The 19,870-nt window shown below is 28.4% G+C and overlaps 1 protein-coding gene and 1 non-coding gene across 3 annotated transcripts; one reads left to right on the forward strand and one right to left on the reverse strand.

Annotated features, from left to right (window-relative positions):
• Window positions 1-94, forward strand: TRNAY-GUA (transfer RNA tyrosine (anticodon GUA)). The gene is made up of 2 exons: window positions 1-37; window positions 59-94. It is a non-coding gene; the product is annotated as a tRNA-Tyr (tRNA).
• A 670-nt stretch (window positions 95-764) lies between these two features.
• On the reverse strand, window positions 765-5,848 carry LOC101490566 (uncharacterized). 2 transcript variants are annotated; one of them, XM_027332617.2, is made up of 5 exons: window positions 5,657-5,848; window positions 3,847-5,511; window positions 2,671-3,511; window positions 2,475-2,582; window positions 765-1,214 (listed from the first exon to the last, which is right to left on the reverse strand). In XM_027332617.2, exons 2-5 carry the CDS (start codon window positions 5,335-5,337, stop codon window positions 1,177-1,179), a joined length of 2,478 nt encoding a protein of 825 aa, XP_027188418.1. In that variant the 5' UTR covers window positions 5,338-5,511; window positions 5,657-5,848; the 3' UTR covers window positions 765-1,176. The 2 variants fall into 2 exon arrangements, with proteins under 2 accessions (XP_027188418.1, XP_004492539.1); XM_004492482.4 differs by having other exon boundaries at window positions 812-1,214; window positions 2,475-3,511; window positions 5,657-5,847.
• Window positions 5,849-19,870: the final 14,022 nt, after the last annotated feature.

The following is a 19,870-nucleotide window of genomic DNA, read 5'->3' on the forward strand; positions in this document are numbered from 1 at the left end:
CCGACCTTAGCTCAGTTGGTAGAGCGGAGGACTGTAGTTGGTATCATACCGAATAGCCATCCTTAGGTCGCTGGTTCGAATCCGGCAGGTCGGAAATATTTTTTATAATTTTTGAAATATTATACTAATACGAGCTTAAATAGAAAATCCCAATCATTTTCAACCAGTTTATGCCTTTACAAAAATATACAAGGCCTCTCAATTTGATCATTAACTAACTCTATTTTCATAAACAATCTTCATCAGTAACTACCTATTAGGGATTTTTTTAATAATAATACCTATTATTAGGGCTTTAAAGCTTGTCATCAATTCATAAAATGATGCCCAATGCAAAAATATGACACTTGTTGTTATATTCATAACCCCAATAGTAGAGAGCTCTTGACAACAATTATTTTTAAATATGATAAAATACTTTGACTTTTTAACAAGTGACACTTTTAGTATAACTTCTAAAAGCAAACGCAACTGAACTTGACACTGATCTTTAGTTATGCAAGACTAAACTCACACTAGTTATGAATGACCAAACCATCTCTAGTTATGCATGACTAATTCAAGGTACATTTTTAAATGTGTCATTTAGAAAACAAATGCTGGTTGACTCTGTAAAATAACATTAACTTATTTCAACACCTTTTCGTTTACATTGTGTTAGCAGGACTTGGCCAAATCAATCCCACTTGGGGCAAGTTGTGAATAAGATGATAAACAATAAGATGCAGAAACAATAAATATTTCTTCTGCGGAAGCTGATCATGTTAGTATAAGTTTATTTTCTCATTAAGATGTCATAATTGAAGATAAGTGACAAGGGAGGGAATGTGAACTTCCAATCTCCAAAGAACAATTTCATATAAAAAAGGGGACACCTCTGTTACCTGAGTCAGAAAACCATGCACCAACGCGCATGTAATCCTATCGTTGCTAACTTTAAGTAAACACCGATCTTCCTTCATAAACAAGAAAGGAAGATACAATGCGCTCAAGTATTCTAAATTCCCCCACCCCCCAAAAAAAAACAGGAGACTGTTTGCCTTGAGAACAGTTGTGTTTATCAAGTCCCTCTAACCCTGTCACTATCATCTTTCTAATCATATGACCAAAATGAATGTACATCTGATGTTGGATATTGTGGACTACCATTATGGGACCTTGCAGCTGATGAGTTCTTTATGCTTTCCACAGAACCATGTACAGGCCATTCATTTCTGCAAAGTAACAGAACAACCAGTGAGAACATGAGTTTTAAACTGTTTTTAATAACACTAAAAATGGATATTCTAAAGCAACAACACATCCAGGACAATGTCCGTACCAGAGTGAAGTTAAAAGAAGTCAATATCATCATACAAAAAACAAGACGGCCTTGCAAGTCGCAAGACATGCATGTTGAATTCCATTTTGATTTTTTTGTTTCTTTTGTTTATCTGGTTCAATAAGTCAGCAGATTATGACAATTTTGCTGATGTTGTTTGTCTACTAAGCTATATTCAGGAAGGATATTAAAACTGACTACAACTAGAATTTACCAATTACATATTAATATACCACTTCATGATTGAATCAATGGCAAAAGAGAATCAAAAAAATTGTCCCACCCCCGATGCAGTACATACCCAATCACTTAATTTCATGATTAAATCAGCAAATGATCATAGAGATGTGTCCACATGATCATTTATTTTGCAACTATATCCAATTTTACTAAATGAAACTGCGTAATTAAGGCTATTAACAGCTGAATCCTATAGTTTCTTTGCCTATATTTTATGCATCTAATCATTTCCTTCATAACATCATAACAGGTTTCTATTTCAATTAGGTTATCTATTTCTATTCTATAAGAACACATAGAAAGCATCTGTTTCAATTTAATTCAACTCTGATCCCTGTCCAATTTGCTACTCGCAATTCTTCTCTCATAAAACTCAGGCTGTTAATGGAACACACAAAATGCTATATCTTGTTTTACACTCAAACAAGTAGCCCTCCCCCTGCCACATTATTATTAGAGTATGCAACATGCTAGTAGTCAAACAGTAAACAATTAATGCACATCAAAACATCGTTCATTCATATTCAAAACATGAAATGCATATAAATTTGTTTAGTGCACTTCCTACTAGACTAGATGCACTGCATCTCACTTTGCCTTTATAAGCCTGCTTTCTGTAGGAAATATTAAAATGATTTCATCAGCATTCAAAAATGCCCTAGAGCAATATGCACTGCTCTGTATAGTGAGAGTTTAGCATCTTATTAAAGCTACATTTTGATTGACTAAGTTCTACGTCTCAGCAACCCATAACTTGTGAAACAGCCTACTAACTACAATGATGTTGAAGTTAAAAGAATAAAACAAATACAATAGCAGTTTAATATTCTAGCAGCGGCTAGATCCATAAACAACAGACGTATTAAATTAATCATACAACAGGCAAAATTAGGCCAAAAAGTTCTTTACTCACTTGGACCAACCGTTAGTTTGAGAACACTCAAGCACATTGTTGCTAGCAGATCCAATTGGACTCCCACACATCCTTTCATTCTGAGCACTCTCATGAGTTTTAAGGCCCCTGGATAAAGGTGGAAAGAGACCATTTTGTAACCAAGGATCAAAACCACTTGAAACTGCAACAGGGTTGAATGTCCCACCACTCTTACCATTAGCTAAAAAAACATTTTGCGGAGGATGGGTACTGGAAGTTAAGTTATCGTCGTTGTTAAAAACATAAGCCATAGTCTTCTGACATGCTGGGAGCATACAGTCGCCATTGGTTGGTACGTTCCTTTGTGAGGATAAAAGCCAACTTTCTGGGCCACCAACCAAACCTAAACCTTCCGGACCAAGAGGTGAAGTACTCCACATGTGCCATGTTCCCTTCTCAATTGCAGCAGCATCATCCAACGGAAATGCATGTATGTCTTGGGCCTGGGGTATACTTGAAAATTTATTAGAACAGTTATTCTTTTCTCGGGTCAATGGGGACTCAATGGGAGATGGCTTGTTGACGCCAGTACCAGATGTGTTTTGAAAACAGCGAGGCTTAATTACTTTTGTGTCTTTCAAATAGCCACTTCCCAAATCCAACTGAAAATTATCAAGTGACTCAGAAACAGGACCAAGCAAGGATAATGGATCTGGAACATAACACGGGTCTTCAAAAAGCTCTTGCTCATCATGTCTAAAGTCATGTGATGTATTTACAACAGGAGAGAATAAGGGTTCAATTGCAGGAGAAAAACCTAGACTACTACTGGTTGAACCATTAAGCTGAGTAGAAATATTAAATGGTGATGGAAGACCGAAGTGAATTGGATTGTTAAATGATTGTGCAACTGGTGACTGGCTAGATAACTGAGGGCTTTTGGTTTCAACTTGAATTTTGGAATTTGGTCTACATATTACATTTGAATTTGAGGATTTAGGAACAGATGAGGAACGAGTAAATAATTGTTGCCATGATTTTTTAGGTGCAGTCCATGGCTGTGGTTCTGGGAGAACCTGCAAGGATTAATCATCATGGTCATTTTCTTTATAAGAAATTGTGACATGTTGCCTAAGTTTATCATACTTAACAAGAAAATAATACTAAATAGAGCACCATATAATTTTCATAGATCTCAAGGAATTGAATTTTTAGAATGTTACAAAAAAAAACCAGGAAGTAGTTAAAAACGAGACATTTGGATGTAATACTGATCGGTAGAATCCATTTAAGTTTAAAAATTTTCTTTAAATAGAAAATTAGTAATCCTATATATACCAACCTTCACCAAAGTCAGAAAACAGTATAATAAAAAGGCAAATAAAAGGAGATAGTAAGCGTGATAACTTACAGAATGATTGATATTCTTATCATCTACATTCAAATTGGATTTAGCAGTCGGACGTTCAGGAGGAAGCATATCTCTCTTGCTGGCAGCAGTATGAGCATGATCTACAGAATTGTTAGACTTGCTTTCTTTCACCACAGTGGCAGGAAGATTGGCACCCTTTCCAAAACCAAGTGCTTTTGAAGAAGACAAAATTGTACCACGCATGCGATCAAGGTACCTTGTCCCAGTACTTCCTCGGTTATAACTGTTTGCAGCAAAAAAATTACTATGTATAGTATATGTACTCTGTCCTTTGCCACACTCTAATCCAGATTTCTGATTCTCTCTATAATCAGTTTCACTCTTTTTGTCAAAGTCCCTTTTTCGTTCACTTTCTTTGCTAGCCCTTTTTTCCAGCTCTTCTACATCAGAATTGCTCTTACTAGACCCTTTATCTTTCTCTTTTCTTCTTTCCTGACGCTTCTTTTCAGCTTCCTTCCTACGGTCTTTCTCCTTACTGGTGTGTGATAATTTGCTGCTATCTTTTTCAGTTTCCATTATTTCATCTCTCAGCCTCCTACGCTCCTCCACTAACTTTGCGACCTCCTCCCTCTGTTTCCTTTCTTCCTCTTCCAAAAGTTCTCTCTCTAGTCTAGCCTGTCTTTTCTCCTCAGCTTTCCTGCGTGCTCTTTCTCCTCTACTTTCATTCAGGTTTTCCCCATTCTCACCCCTTTTTGCCAAGAGTGCCCTGCGTTCAGCATCAGACAAACGTTCTTCCCTTAAACTAATTCTGAATATCTTTCTCCAAATCCATCTAATGCTCAAGAAAAATGATGCCAAAAGTCTGCAAACAAAGAGCAAAATACTAGAATATGACCTAGATGACAAACAGTGTTCATCTCCTCCAAAACTCCTGCCACTTCCATTCATCCTCCAGTTGATAGGATTTCCTAGAACAGACCCACCAACCCAATTGCCATTCTCCAACCAGTCCTGACTGCACATCCACCCATTTTCAGACCAAACCTTGCTATTCAACATCTTGCCACTTTTTCCAACCAAATCCTTAACAATACCAGAATTCGAAATCTGCAACTCTTGTGAACCAGGCAAGTCCAAAACTGGTCTCTTCGAAACATGCCCACAATATGAACACATAAACCGACTCCCACCAGGGTTCTGATCCCTATAAGGATTCAAGCAGTTACGACACCTCCTAGTAGCTGTCTTCCTAAGCTTCTGCAATTCTATAGCTTCAAACCTCTTCCTCTCCCTAAGCCTAGCATTCCTCCTCACCCGCCAAGCCGAAAGCTGAGGCATCAAAATCTCATACCAAAAGAGAGTAACCAATAACACAAAAACACAAGCCAGTCTAGGTGAAGTAATCTCAAACCGAAAAGCTGGCGGTAGGAGCTGAGAAAGTGCCCACAAACCTATCAACGGAATAACCAACCAAGGTAGCATTGTAGCAACCCGGCGAGAGCACTTCTGAATCACACACAGTATACACATTATCCTCTAACCCAAACCTATCTTCCCCCTCTCAAATAAAACCCTAGATAAATCCAATTCTCCAATATACCCTCAAGCTAAAAACCAATACTTTAGAGAAAAACCCTAACCCTATTTAAACTTCCCTTCTCCTCCAATTCAAAATCAAACAATAGAGCTCAATACTTCAAAACCCTAAAATATCAACAACAAAAATTAATCATAATCCTTCATAGTAAAAGGGGGTGAACAAAACCCTAATTGTGACAGCTAGAAAGCTTCAACTACAACGATTAAACCATCAATAGAAAGAGAAATGGAATTGAAATCGAGCACTTACAGATTCATCGTACATGCTAAACGGGTTCGGAGCTGAACTTGACTCGTTCAATTCGGGTCGGTGTGTTTTATGTAGTATTAGTGGGTCGGTGTGTTTGTTTTTTTTTTTTTTTTGAGGTGTGAAGAAAAAAGCGAGAGAAAGTGTTTATGTGAAAACGAGATAAGAAGAGAAAGAGGAAGAAGAAGAAGAAGAAGAAGAAGAAGAAGAAAAAGTGAAAGACAAAATCCGAATAAGCAGCAACTGAACCGGAGTGTGTTTTGGACTAGTTGGGCCGGTCAAGATGAACCGAACCGGGTCTTAGTTTAGTCTATACTCTCTCCGTAAGCTTGTCATGTTAAACAAGTAATTAAAAAAACTTAATTGTTAATTTTTTTTTTTTGCTAAATTACATTCGCGTTCTTTAACTTAATTTTAGGTAACGTTTTAGTCTTTTATTTTTTTAGTTGTCTTTTATTTTAATTTTAAGTGACAATTGAATATTTTATGTTTTAAAATTTCAACAATGTTATCCTTTTTTTATACAAAAATTCAAAAAAATCATTGAAATTTTCAACCAAAACCCATAAAATTAATAATCATCTTCAATATAATACAAATTTTATCAAATTCATAACTCAAATATTCAAATACACTCATATTTTCATCTCCAACAACATCAAATAAAGAATGAAAATATGAGTTTATTTCAAGATTTAAATTATGAATTTGATTAAATTTGTATTTTATTGAAGATGATAATGAATTTTATGAGTTTTGTTTAAAAAAATTGATGATTTTTTAAAATTTTTGTAAAAAAAATGACAACATTGTTGACATTTTAAAACATAAAATATCAAATTGTCACTTAAAATTAAAATAAAGGACTAACTCGGAAAAAAAAATATAAATGACTAAAACGTTATCTAAAATTAAGTTAAAGAACCGCATATGTAATTTAGCCTAATTTTTTTTTATGAAAATAAAGTTTGTTTATTAACTAAAATAAGAAAAGAGAATTAATCATCTAAGATCAGTAGATAGAATACTTTTAATTAAAGAAACGTAAATTCAGAGAAGTAAGCAAATCTTCTTTTGCTAGAAAATTTATACTTCGATTAATTTAATTATTAGTTATTTGTGATATTTTGTTCAAACTAAGTGAATAAGATATATGTAAAAGATAAAATAAAAGATATCATTATATTACTATTTTTTTATTTTTTTATATCTTCGATTCTCAAATAAAAGGTCCAATTAATTCAAAATTCAAATGAGATTTTGCTAAAGTTTAATTATAGTTTTTTTTAATTGAAATTGAATTCGAGAACTTTCGATCAATTTATTATACCTATCAATAAAGTCCAACCACTTGATTGATATTATTATTTTATATATTACAAAATTAATGATGGATTAGTATTTTTAATTTCAAATTGCATTAAGTAAGTAAGCTTCTTTTTTGAAATATAGATAAAAATAATAAAATAATTAACTCTAAACTGCCATACTTAAATAATGCTTGTTCAGACTTTAATTAACTCCAAAAAATATGGTTAATTAATAAAGTTTAAATTATCTTAAGAAATAACTTTAAATCATACTTTAATTATTTTCTAGTCAAATTTTGAATAGTCATGACTAATTTGTTAAGTAAATCAGAGTCTTCTAAGACTAAAAAAAATACCATGAAAGTAAAAAAAATAAAATCTAAATAAAATGAAAAAATTAAGATAAAGATAAAAGGAAAGTTCTAAAAATAGCAATATTAACAATTAATTGCGGTTACAAAATAAATCAAAACATTAAAATCTACTATAACCTCGCCAATATTAATTACAAAAGAAAAAAAAAATGTAAAATATGTTTGTGAATCGTCAAATCAAATAAGATTATATCAGGTGACATATACATATTGATTGAGATACTAAAGAAAGTAATATGACAAAGAAATATCATATTGTAAAAAAATTGCAATCATCAATAAGATTAATATTGAAAAACCAACAAAATAAAATATCAGCTAAATAACATTTGCGGTCCCTTAATTTAATTTTAGTTAATGTTTTAGTCTTTTTTTTTTATTTGGTCCTTTATTTTAATTTTAAGTGACAATTTAATTTTTTATATTTTAAAATGTCAATAATGTTATCTTTTTATTACAAAAAATCAAAAAAAATCATCAAAATTTTAAAACAAAACTCATAAAATTATTTATCATCTTCGATATAATGCAAATTTTATCAAATGCATAACTCAAATATTTAAATAAACTCATATTTTTATCTCCAACAACATCAAATTCATCAAATAAAGAATGAAAATATGAGTTTATTTAAATATTTAAGTTATGAATTTGATGAAATTTGTATTTATATTGAAGATGATAATTAATTTTATGAGTTTTATTTGAAATTTTTTAAAAAATTTGTAGAAAACAAAATAAAATTATTGATATTTTAAAACATAAAAAATCAAATTATCACTTAAAATTAAAATAAAAAACAAATTAAAAAAATAAAAAATTAATACATTAACTAAAATTAAATTAAATATATTACTCGATCTAAAATATCCAAACAAGCTGAAGGACTTCCACATAAGAAACAAAAGATATTATAACGGTAAAATATGTTAGCGTGAAAATAGCTCATTTCCATACACATTTGTTATATATTAACTGTATATTATCCAACATATTATATTAAAAGTAACATTTTTCAATCATTGGCTATTGTCAAGAGTTGCTCCAAAATCAATTTAACTTTCTCCATAATTCATATTTGGTTTTTAAATAATAAATAAATATATATTCATATTTTAAATATTGAAGCAATTATAATATATATATATATATATATATATATATATATATATATATATCATGATAATGCATATAATTTAATTTGAAAAATAAAATAATAGACAATTTCGCTACCTACCTCATTTATTTTATTATCTACACTCCATCAAATTTTCATAAAATTAAAATATTTAAAATATCTTTTACTATTTTACCCTTTTTTCTCTCTTCATCACCGTCACTCGCCACATAATATCTCACATTCATATCTCATACTCATAACTTTTTCTCTTATATTTTTAATACAATTTTATCTCTAGATTATTGTAAAAGATTATGTTTGCATTTAAAAAAAGGAAAAATGCATTTATATAAGTTAACACTAATTTATAACTGTTTTTTTTATAGATATCGTAAGGCGTTAATACATTCCTTATATAATCAACTATCGAATTCAAATTTTAGTTTCAAATATTATTTTTTTTAAAATATTTTTTTAATATTTTTTTTTATTTTAAAATAAATTTAGATGACGATTTCATTGAATTCAAAAAAAACCTAAAATTTTAAGTTGCGATACCTAAAATTATAAGAATTAGTTTTATTGTACTTGTCTTACACGTGTCAATCTCACATATCGATTCTTTTTTTTTTTTCATGTCCGTATCTTATCTAATCGTACCATATTTATTACGAATAAAAGTCAAAATAATGATGTGCTATGAAAATTTAAAGGTGCATGGTTGCTGAATGATATGCTATGGAATAAAATATTCAAGTTCAGGGTTAGGTTTGGGCAGCGCAAAACTAACCTCAATTTTTACCTCAATTTTTTTAACGCAACTCATACTCTTCAATCATAACTTATACCTTATAACTCTTCTCTTCTTATTATGGTTAAAGCCATCAACAAAGTATGTATATTGATATGCGTTTGAATTCATATATTTTTTTCTTCAAAATTTGAGAGTTTTACGTGAATTGCTTTCATGTACGTTGTAAATAATACATTGTACACAAAGTTAAATCACGTACCATTTTGTAATGTACGTTCTGTAATTTAAGAATTTACATGCGCTACGCAAGGAGAAAATAATGATTACAAAATATATGAAGGTCTGGAACATGATTTTGACGAAATGTATCATAATTTGAAATTTGATTTTGACGCAATGAGTTTTAATATTGAACTCAATATTGACGAAGAAATGAATGATGGTGTTGAATCTGGTATGGTGGATTTGACTGATGTATTACCACCAACATGTTGTTGATATAAAAGATGATTTTATTAAGATGAGCTAGAAATGTTAGGAAGAAAAAATGGAATTGTCATTGTCATATTTAGATTTGAAACTGCCACAGCATGACCAAGAACAAAGACAAAAGTAAATATTAGTTGTGAAAGAATAGAAAAATATAGACCTTATAAGAATCATAAACCTGTGAGATGTACTTCGACTAAAAAATGTGAATATCCATTAAAAACAGCAGCACCACAAGTGTATCATCCACACGAGTCGAAGTCTCATAAGCATTCTAGGTAGGCATAATTGACAACAAATGCACTATTGTATTTGAAGAGTGTGTAACCAATCAAAAAGAGTAGAACCACACTTGCAACAATCTCCCAAAACTAGTCCTGAAAATGTTGATTGCATACTTTAACTGCCTCATTTTTTAAAAATATTGTGACAGTAAAGAATTTTTCAGTAATGGGTAAATGCATAAGTGAGTAAACATCATCAAGTGTATTCGTCTTCTCCCTAATCGGAACATAGAAGTTGTTGGTGTTTCAATGTCACCTCTCTACGAAAACAAATATGTTCCCTTTGTCGATCATTTTGTAATAACATTTTTGCGACGAATATAACCTTGAACTCTTAACCAACTAATCCACTCTTCATGTTTAATGAAAACTTCTTTCAATTTTTTTCATTGCTAAATACTCTTAACTCAGTACGATCCTGAAATAACTGAAGGGAAAAAAAGTAAGTTAAAACACAATATGACAACAACTATTAAAAATTTAATATGATCGAGAAAATTATCACTTCGTCCCAAAGTCGAGTGGCACATGGTCACCAAATGTTCTAAGGGCAAATGTATCAACAATACCACCAAAATATTCATTAACCTGATGATATTGATCGATCTATTCTTGTTGTGTCTCTTGTGAAATAGCAATGTCAATTTACAAAGAAATGGTTTGAATTATAAATTTACCTATTTAAAATTTTCTGTTAAAAACTTAAGAAAATAACTCAAGATTTATCTTGGTTGTGAAAACAGAAAATGAAGAACGTTCTTGGTTCTGGAAATAGAAAACAGATAACGATTTTTGTTAGTTAAAATTAGCAGTTTAGCTTATCTATTTAACTTGAAAATCAAAAGAACTGAAAGAAGTTAGAGATAAGGGAAAAGATATCACACAATGATATATCCTGATTCACCAACTCGGACTACGTCCAGTCCTCACAACTGTGAAATTTTCCACTAAGCGTTCAAACGAACAACGTTCTTGGTTTTACACCGTTTTGTTCAGATCAACCTTGATCTGTAACAACAATTCCTTTCCACCTAGAAATAGATTCAATCAGATCTCCTATCAATCTTTAGAGAGAATTTTACAATTCACCTTTTAACTGTAAAGTTATTTTCTACAAACTACTCAAATTATAAACAACTCTTATAGTCTTGAGTTTACACCATAATGATTTAAATATATTTGTAGAATCTGAGTATGTTCAAACCGTGTTTGAGAATAGATTCTTGATAAAAGAATTCAGTGGAATGATTCTAATATTTGAAGAGGAAAACATAACTGAATCTTGTGTTTGCAATTGAGAAGTTTTCAAGTATGTAAGTGTATGTAAGTAATGGATTTTCTCATCACTTGAAGTTCTGATTTTTCCTTGAGCATGGGATTCATTTTAACAAGGAGGTTGACGACAACTATTTTGACAGTTGAAAAGTGTTTAGTTGTCATGTGTCAGTTTTGACCAAATACCATACTTTTTAAACTATGAATGTTCTAGACTTTAACATTCTGCATTTTTGCTTATGTGATAATAATGTTTGATCTGTAGCTTCTCATTTTTTACTGTGTTGATCCTTTGTTTATACACACAAACATATCAGAAATGTGTTTAATGTATTCAGATTAAGACTACCTTTTGATTCGTGCAAAACAAATTGGAGAATGATGTACTTATGCTGGAGAATGATGTTATTATTATGGGAATTGATGTTATTATATTGGAGAATTATGTTATCATTATGGAGATTGTTGTTAACATGCTGGAGAATGATGTCCCTATGTTGGAGATTAATTGTAATATGCTGGAGAATATTTATTATTTTGGAGGCTGATGTTACCATTAGGGTGGGAATAGGTCAGGGCAGGCCAGGCTTTGAAAGACCTGAGCCTGGCCTACGATTTATTTTTTAGGTCTAAGCCTGGCCTACGTCCTATCATAGGCTTTTTTTTCGGTCTGGCCTGACCTAGAAGCCTATTTAAAATAATTTTTAAAAAATATGAAACAAACATCCTTTAAACCCTAAAAAATAATTTTTTGTGTCAAATAATAGATTTTTTTTTTCTGAAACAAACACACTCATTATTACCTTTTAAACAAATATGGAAGACTACTAAGTGATTGACTAATTGAACAACTACCAAATATGAAATGACTACCAAATATAGAATGCTACCGAATATGGAACAAATACTGAATATGGAATGCTTACTGAGTAATTGCTTAATTGGTAGAATTTAAAATAGGAAATAATATTATTAATATAATAATAATAAATAATATTAATAAATAATAAAATATATATAGGTCGGCCTGTCAGACCTAATAGGCTTTTTTATAAGCCTGAGCCTGACCTATTTAAATAAATAGACTTTAAAAATTGCCTAAACCTAGCCTTTTTATTAAATAGGTCAGGCCATAAGTAGGCCCGACCATAGTAGACCCCTAACGGACGGCCTAGCCTATTCTCATCCCTAGTTACCATATTGGAGAATGATCATTTGTTACTTTTACTTTGAGTCGTTCCTTTTAATCTTTGATCTTTTGGAGTGTTTCTTATGCCGATGTGAGAGTTGTATATTCCTTGTAGATGTACTGGAAATGCATTCGTAATTTACAAGAGTTTTCTTTGCATTAACAGATGATTTGAACTTGCTTGATGAAAATGAAAAAAAGTGGAGAACGTTCTTGGTTTTTCTAGAATTTGTCAAGAACGTTCTTTGTTCTGTTTTGTTCATTGTTTGCTTTTTTCTTTTACTATTTTTGTTTGCATTGCTTAGTACATATCTTGGATTGTTACAATAAAAAACACATGTTAAATTAATACATCATTTATAATCATAATTATAGTCTTTAATTAACCTTTGTTTGTTTACATCAAAACATTAATTTGGAATTTTGCCTCAACATGTTGTTGTTATCTCTACTCCCCACGTTGTGTCTAATGTTGTTTTTGCGCTTGTTGATGTTGTTGTTGTTGTAATTGTCGTTGTTCTCGTTGTATTTGTCATTCCCATTTTACTTCTTGTTGCTGCCCAAGATGTTGAGCTAATGCATAAACTCAACTTGCGTAGTTCTACATTATTTCATTTCACGTGATATATCATTAATTTACTCTTACACAAACTGAATTCATGTAAATCTCTAGCCCAGTTCAAAAATTTCAAAAACCCAAAACATCAATGTTGTTCCATGCCTTTCCCCTTTTCGCAAAATCAGTTTCGATCTCACTAAATACTATTCAAACAAAAGAATCATGTGCATAATTGAAAAACAAAAGTAACATTTATCTTTGTGCATAATTGAAAAACAAAAGTAACATTTATCTTTGTTGGTGACTTTCAATATATACAACTCAATTAAATATTATCAAATTAAGCAAAAAATAATAATCAAGCAACGTATGCAAATAAATGTTCTCATTCTTCTTTTTTTCAAAAAAATTACTAGCACTCCTATGATCATGCGTCACAATATATTATCTAGTATTTCAATTAAATGTTTTCAAACAAAATTGGAAGGAAAAATGTTTTCAGAATTTAAAAATTATTAAACTTCAAAGATTATTAAATGAGTATTGCATAAGAATTATTTGTTATATTATATACATATATGTACATTTATTGATTTCACGTGTTGCCGTAGATTATTCATATTTATGTTTGGTTCATTTTTAAATAATTTTTTTAAAACAAAAGCAAATAATGTTAGAAAATGATACTCATTCTGGCATCCTAAGAAAAACCAATTAAACTAAAAGAAAATATATTAGTTAATTAAATATATATATATATATATATATATATATAAATATATATATATATATATATAAATACAATTTTTATATTATGAATTAAATGATGATTATATATCCATTCATCAAGAAAATGTATATCACTTATTTGGAAAATAAAACGAACGGATAACTTATAAAATTAACAGTTACCTTTGTTGGTGACATTCTATAAATAACTTTGTTAAAGTATAATAAATTTAATACTGAAAGAATATATAATTAATTTATACAAAAAAATGTTTTTTTTTTATCATCATTCTTATGTATATATATATATATATATATATATATATCATAATATATTCTATGGAATTGCAATTAAATGTATTCAAAATTTAAAAATTGTATAAACTTCAAAGTGACATTCTGTAAACAACATTACTAATATATCGTCAATTTAAAACCAAAAGAATATATACTATTTATGCAAATAAATATTTTCTTTTTTATTAAAATATTAAATTATATTTTTGGTTTTTCAATGATCTTATAATTTTGGCTCTCCACTTTAAATAGTGATAATTTTGACCTGATAGTTTCTTTTCAATTACAATTTAACATTCTCCGTGATTTTGACTAAATCAAAGTTAATGCAATGTTATTTTTACTCGGTGAATTATGTGTTTCACTTTCACAATATGTTATATGACATTGCAATTAAATGTATTTATATTACGTTATTATCAAAGAAAATGTATAACTATTTTTAAAGGAAAAATGTTATAATAGTTGTTAATATTATGAAAAGTAAGTTAAACTATATACTAACCCGCGATTTGCGCGATAGAATTTAATATATTATTGAGTATAAAATAACAATAATATGTAATTTAAAAGTAATGTTAATTTTGTTTTATAGTAAAATATATTCAAGTGTTTATGTACTTAAAGGTAAATATATTTTTGAATAATTATATATATAAGTTAGGTTTGCTTTAATACAAACAAAAAAAGTAAAATGTTGTTGACTAATACAATTCATGCAAAATATATTTAAATGTGAAATTTGTTTATTCAAACTTTTTTATTTCATTGAAGTGGTTCTTCTAATAATGTATTTGTTAAATAGTTATATTTTTTTTTTATTGTTAAAGTTATATTTCTTTATTTTATATAATTTATATTAGTTTTGAAACATTAGATTTATAAATTTATGTACTTTTTCACATTTTCAATTTTACATGTTCATCTTAATACTGTCAATCTCACTGTCTATTTAAGTATGCACTAAATAATATTGTTTGATTTGTGATATATTATAATATTCATTCATGGGTGATAGTTTATTAAATTCAAAATATTGAAACAATTCATTCGTGTGTGCCTTTGAATTTTTCAAATAATTATTTGACACAGTTAAGAAACTTTAAAATTGGTTGAAAAAAATTCTAGGCAAGAAAAATTTGTGAATATTTAAGACATAGATTTTGAATAATTATATATAAGCTAGGTTTGCTTTAGTACAAAAGAAAAAGTAAAACATTCTTGACTAATACAATTCATACAAAATATATTTAAATTTTGAATTGGTTTATTCAAACTTTTTGATTTCATTGAATTGGTTCTTCTAATAATATATTTGTTAAATAGTTATGTATTTCTTTATTGTTAAAGTTACATATTTAGCTAAAATATTTTTTCATTTTATATAATTTATATTAGTTTTGAAACATTAGATTTATAAATTTATGTACTTTTTCACGTTTTCAATTTTATACGTCCATCCTAATTCTGTCAATCTTACTGTCGATCTAAACATGAATTAAATAATATTGTGCGATTTGTGATATATTATAATATTCATTCGTGAGTGATAGTTTGTTAAATTCAAAATATTGAAACAATTCATTCGTGTGTGCCTTGGAATTTTCAAATAATTATTTGATAAATTTCAAGAATGGTTGAAAAAAATTATAGACAAGAAAAATTTGTGAATGTTTAAGACATAGATTTTAAATAATTATGTATAAGCTAAGTTTGTTTTAGTACAAAAGAAAAAGTAAAACATTGTTGACTAATACAATTCATATACAATATATTTAAATATGTAATTGGTTTATTCAAGCTTTTTGATTTTATTGAAGTGGTTTTTTTAATAATATATTTGCTAAATAGTTATGTATTTCTTTATTGTTAAAGTTACATATTTAGCTAAAATATTTTTTCATTTTATATAATTTATATTAGTTTTGAAACATTAGATTTATAAATTTATGTACTTTTTCACGTTTTCAATTTTATACGTCCATCCTAATTCTGTCAATCTTACTGTCGATCTAAACATGAATTAAATAATATTGTGCGATTTGTGATATATTATAATATTCATTCGTGAGTGATAGTTTGTTAAATTCAAAATATTGAAACAATTCATTCGTGTGTGCCTTGGAATTTTCAAATAATTATTTGATAAATTTCAAGAATGGTTGAAAAAAATTATAGACAAGAAAAATTTGTGAATGTTTAAGACATAGATTTTAAATAATTATGTATAAGCTAAGTTTGTTTTAGTACAAAAGAAAAAGTAAAACATTGTTGACTAATACAATTCATATACAATATATTTAAATATGTAATTGGTTTATTCAAGCTTTTTGATTTTATTGAAGTGGTTTTTTTAATAATATATTTGCTAAATAGTTATGTATTTCTTTATTGTTAAAGTTATACATTTAACTATAATATTTCTTCATTTTATATAATTTATATTAATTTTGAAACATTAGATTTATAAATTTATGTACTTTTCAAGTTATTGAAACAATATATTATAATATTCATTCGTGAGTGATAGTTTGTTAAATTCAAAATATTGAAATAATTCATTCGTGTGCGCCTTAGAATTTTCAAATAATTATTTGACACAGTCAAGAAACTTCAAGAATGGTTGAAAAAAATTATAGGCAAGAAAAGTTTGTGTTGTGAATGTTTAAGACATAGATTTTGAAAAATTATGTATAAGCTAGGTTTACTTTAGTACAAAAGAAAAAGTAAAACATGGTTGACTAATACAATTAATGTAAAATATATTTAAATGTGGAATTGGTTTATTCAAGCTTTTTGATTTTATTAAGTGGTTCTTCTAATAATATATTTGTTAAATAATTATGTATTTCTTTATTGTTAAATTTATACATTTAGCTATAATATTTCTTCATTTTATATAATTTATATTAGTTTTGAAACACTAGATTTATAAATTTATGTACTTTTCTAGGTTTTCAATTTTATATGTTCATCATGATTTTCTCAATCTCACTGTCGATCTAAGCATGCACTAAATAATATTGTGTGTTTTGTGATATATTATAATATTCTTTCGTGAGTGATAGTTTGTTAAATCCAAAATATTGAAACAAATTCATTCGTGTGTGCCTTGGAATTGTTCAAATAATTATTTTGACACGGTCAATAAACTTCAAGAGTGGTTGAAAAAAATTATAGACAAGAAAAGTTTGTGAATGTTTAAGACATAGAAAGTTTCAAGTCAATAATGAAATAGATAGATGTTCTTCATTTCCAAATATTTAATATTATTTATTTTGTTGTTGTTTCAATTATACTTTGCGTTTTTTTAATTATAAGAAGAAAAAATATTATGGGAGACACATTCAACATAGGAAAAAAACTCATTTCCTATGCAATAATATTGGTATATGATCTTAAACAATAATTGACAATAGAAAAAACAATAATATTGAAATATCTGTGATGTGAACTAAGAGTGTGTCACACATAATGTGGCATAGATCTTGATGTGTGTAATTAGTCTAATTTGTAATGATATTTAATGATTTGTATTTTTATGTATGAATTATTGTAATGAAAGTTTTTATGAGTAATTAGAGCTTTTTAAGTGTATTGATGAGTCATTGAGTGATAAATTAAAGCTGAATTTATATAATATATGAAATAATTATACTTGTGCAAGTGAAAATGTTTGCATTATATATTGAAGAAACAAAACATAATGGAATAGAAGATGAATTTGGAATGTGCCACATTAGAATTTTAGTGAGTTGACAAATATTGCAGGATCTGACATAAATGAAAAATTTTGGGGGTTCTATTTTAATTATTATAATAGATAATAGATAATAGATGTAACATAATAATACATTTTTATTATAAAGAGTTTTTACGCTGTCAATAAATTACAATCGTTAAATTATTAAAAATATTTAATTTTAATCATGGTTACATGAAAATTTATACAAATAAATAAGTGTAATGAATAAAAAAAAATATAGTGTAGTATATCAATGATGTAAAACTTTTTATATTCTTATACTAAAATTAAACTCATAATAATATGAATATACGAAAATTTAATTCATAATAATATGTTAATAATACGCCAAGACAAAGATGCACTACATTTGTGAAAATATATATAAGTGTGCAGAAAAAAATGACAACAAATTTCTCTAAAAATATTAAAAGAACCTATTTTACGGTATGAAAATTCAAATAGTTTAATGCCATGCCATATTATATTAAATGATACATAATGTTGTTATTATTTAATTTACTTTCCCTGTTAACATATTTTATATAATATAATATATGTTATCTTCTTATATATTGAACTATATCTATCTATATATCTAGGAAAGTAAGACACTACCAAAATTTCAAAAATGACCTCATATCAATATTTGACACATCATTTAATTTGAGATACTAATGACTTTCACACACTTTAATTAGCGTCTCTCAAGATTTTTTTAATTGACAAGACTAGAAAGACTTCTTGCACATTTGCTACATTTCATTCTTACACAATTGTATTTTCATCTTTAAAGTCCTAAGTTTTTGTATTCATTCATCTTTGTTATATATTTCATGAGAAATAAAGTTTAAATTATTGATCAGAGTCTATCATGCAATGAATATTTTCTTCATTATGAATCACACTTGATGAAGTAAAGTGTATCCTTTAAAACTCAAATCCACTAGCCTCTTGCATTGGCTCTTGAGACATTTGACGAGATTCCAAGTTTTCTTCTTCTTATTTAATCCTTACTTTCCTCCATATTACAATTAACTAGAATATGATTCATACATAGTAAGAAATCCTCTATATGTCAATCTGGTTTTTGCATATAGAGATAAACCTCATGTTCTATTCCTTCCATTTCCATTATAAGTGACAAGCGAACAATAGCAAAATTCACACCTATCATTTATTATTTCCATTTATAGCTCCTTTAATCTAGTTTCCATAAGGAAAAGGACATAAAGAATTTTTAAGGTTTTTGAGTCTTAACAATACTCAAACTACATAGAGTTCTCCAACCCTTTACAATTTCAATTGGATTGGTTTTAGATAGATTAGATTTAGGGATGAGAGCATAACTTACATCCGCATGTATCCATTCAAACCCGCTTGATTTGGGCGGAAAAAATCTGCTTTAATTTTATTATTATCTAATAACAATTATTTTATTATATTAATTATAATAGATATGATTTTTAAATCTATAATTTTATATATGAATGGATACGTTTGTGGGTAAAGAAACCCAAACCCCGTTGCATGAGTAGATAAAGTCTAAATTTTTCATCCGTTATGAAACAGGAGTGAGTGCAAATTTTCTTCGATCAGTCAAATTCGCGGTAGAGGAGCCAAAATCTGCCCCTACCCCAATCCGATGCCATGCCTAATTGAATTTTCAAGAGCACATTTGATCCTTATGTGAAATAACTCTCCCATCGCAGTGTCTCCCATAATGACATCTTCAATATTTCTTTAGGAGATTTCAACCATTTACATTCCTTGCTAATTTTTGATTCTTGGCTTGCCCCATTTTTTCCTAACCCACTTCCCATTTTGACATCCATCTCTCGAGAAACAAATATGAGTTGAGTTTGAGAAAAAGCTATGAGTGCATTTTCCTAAACTACTGTCTATTGGGTGTTCTGTTCCACATCTTCATACTCTCACTATCAAATGGCTGCAAATCGAATTTCTACTACTAACAAATCCTTAGATTTTAACTCATGCAAACAAAACGGCCAACCAACCATCTATGTGATTATGTCTAAAAAATCCTTATAAAATAATCACATATATATATATATATATATATATATATATA

This window comes from Cicer arietinum, chromosome 3 (assembly GCF_000331145.2).
Source record: "Cicer arietinum cultivar CDC Frontier isolate Library 1 chromosome 3, Cicar.CDCFrontier_v2.0, whole genome shotgun sequence".
NCBI lineage: Eukaryota > Viridiplantae > Streptophyta > Magnoliopsida > Fabales > Fabaceae > Cicer > Cicer arietinum.

Excerpts from the sequence above, each read along its gene's own strand:
- LOC101490566 (XM_004492482.4), bottom strand. The coding sequence starts at position 5,337 with ATGTGTATACTGTGTGTGATTCAGAAGTGCTCTCGCCGGGTTGCTACA. Across the intron at positions 3,512-3,846 it reads ATAAGAATATCAATCATTCT|GTTCTCCCAGAACCACAGCC; the intron begins GTAAGTTATCAC and ends TAATCCTTGCAG. Across the intron at positions 1,215-2,474 it reads CAAACTAACGGTTGGTCCAA|AAATGAATGGCCTGTACATG; the intron begins GTGAGTAAAGAA and ends GTTACTTTGCAG.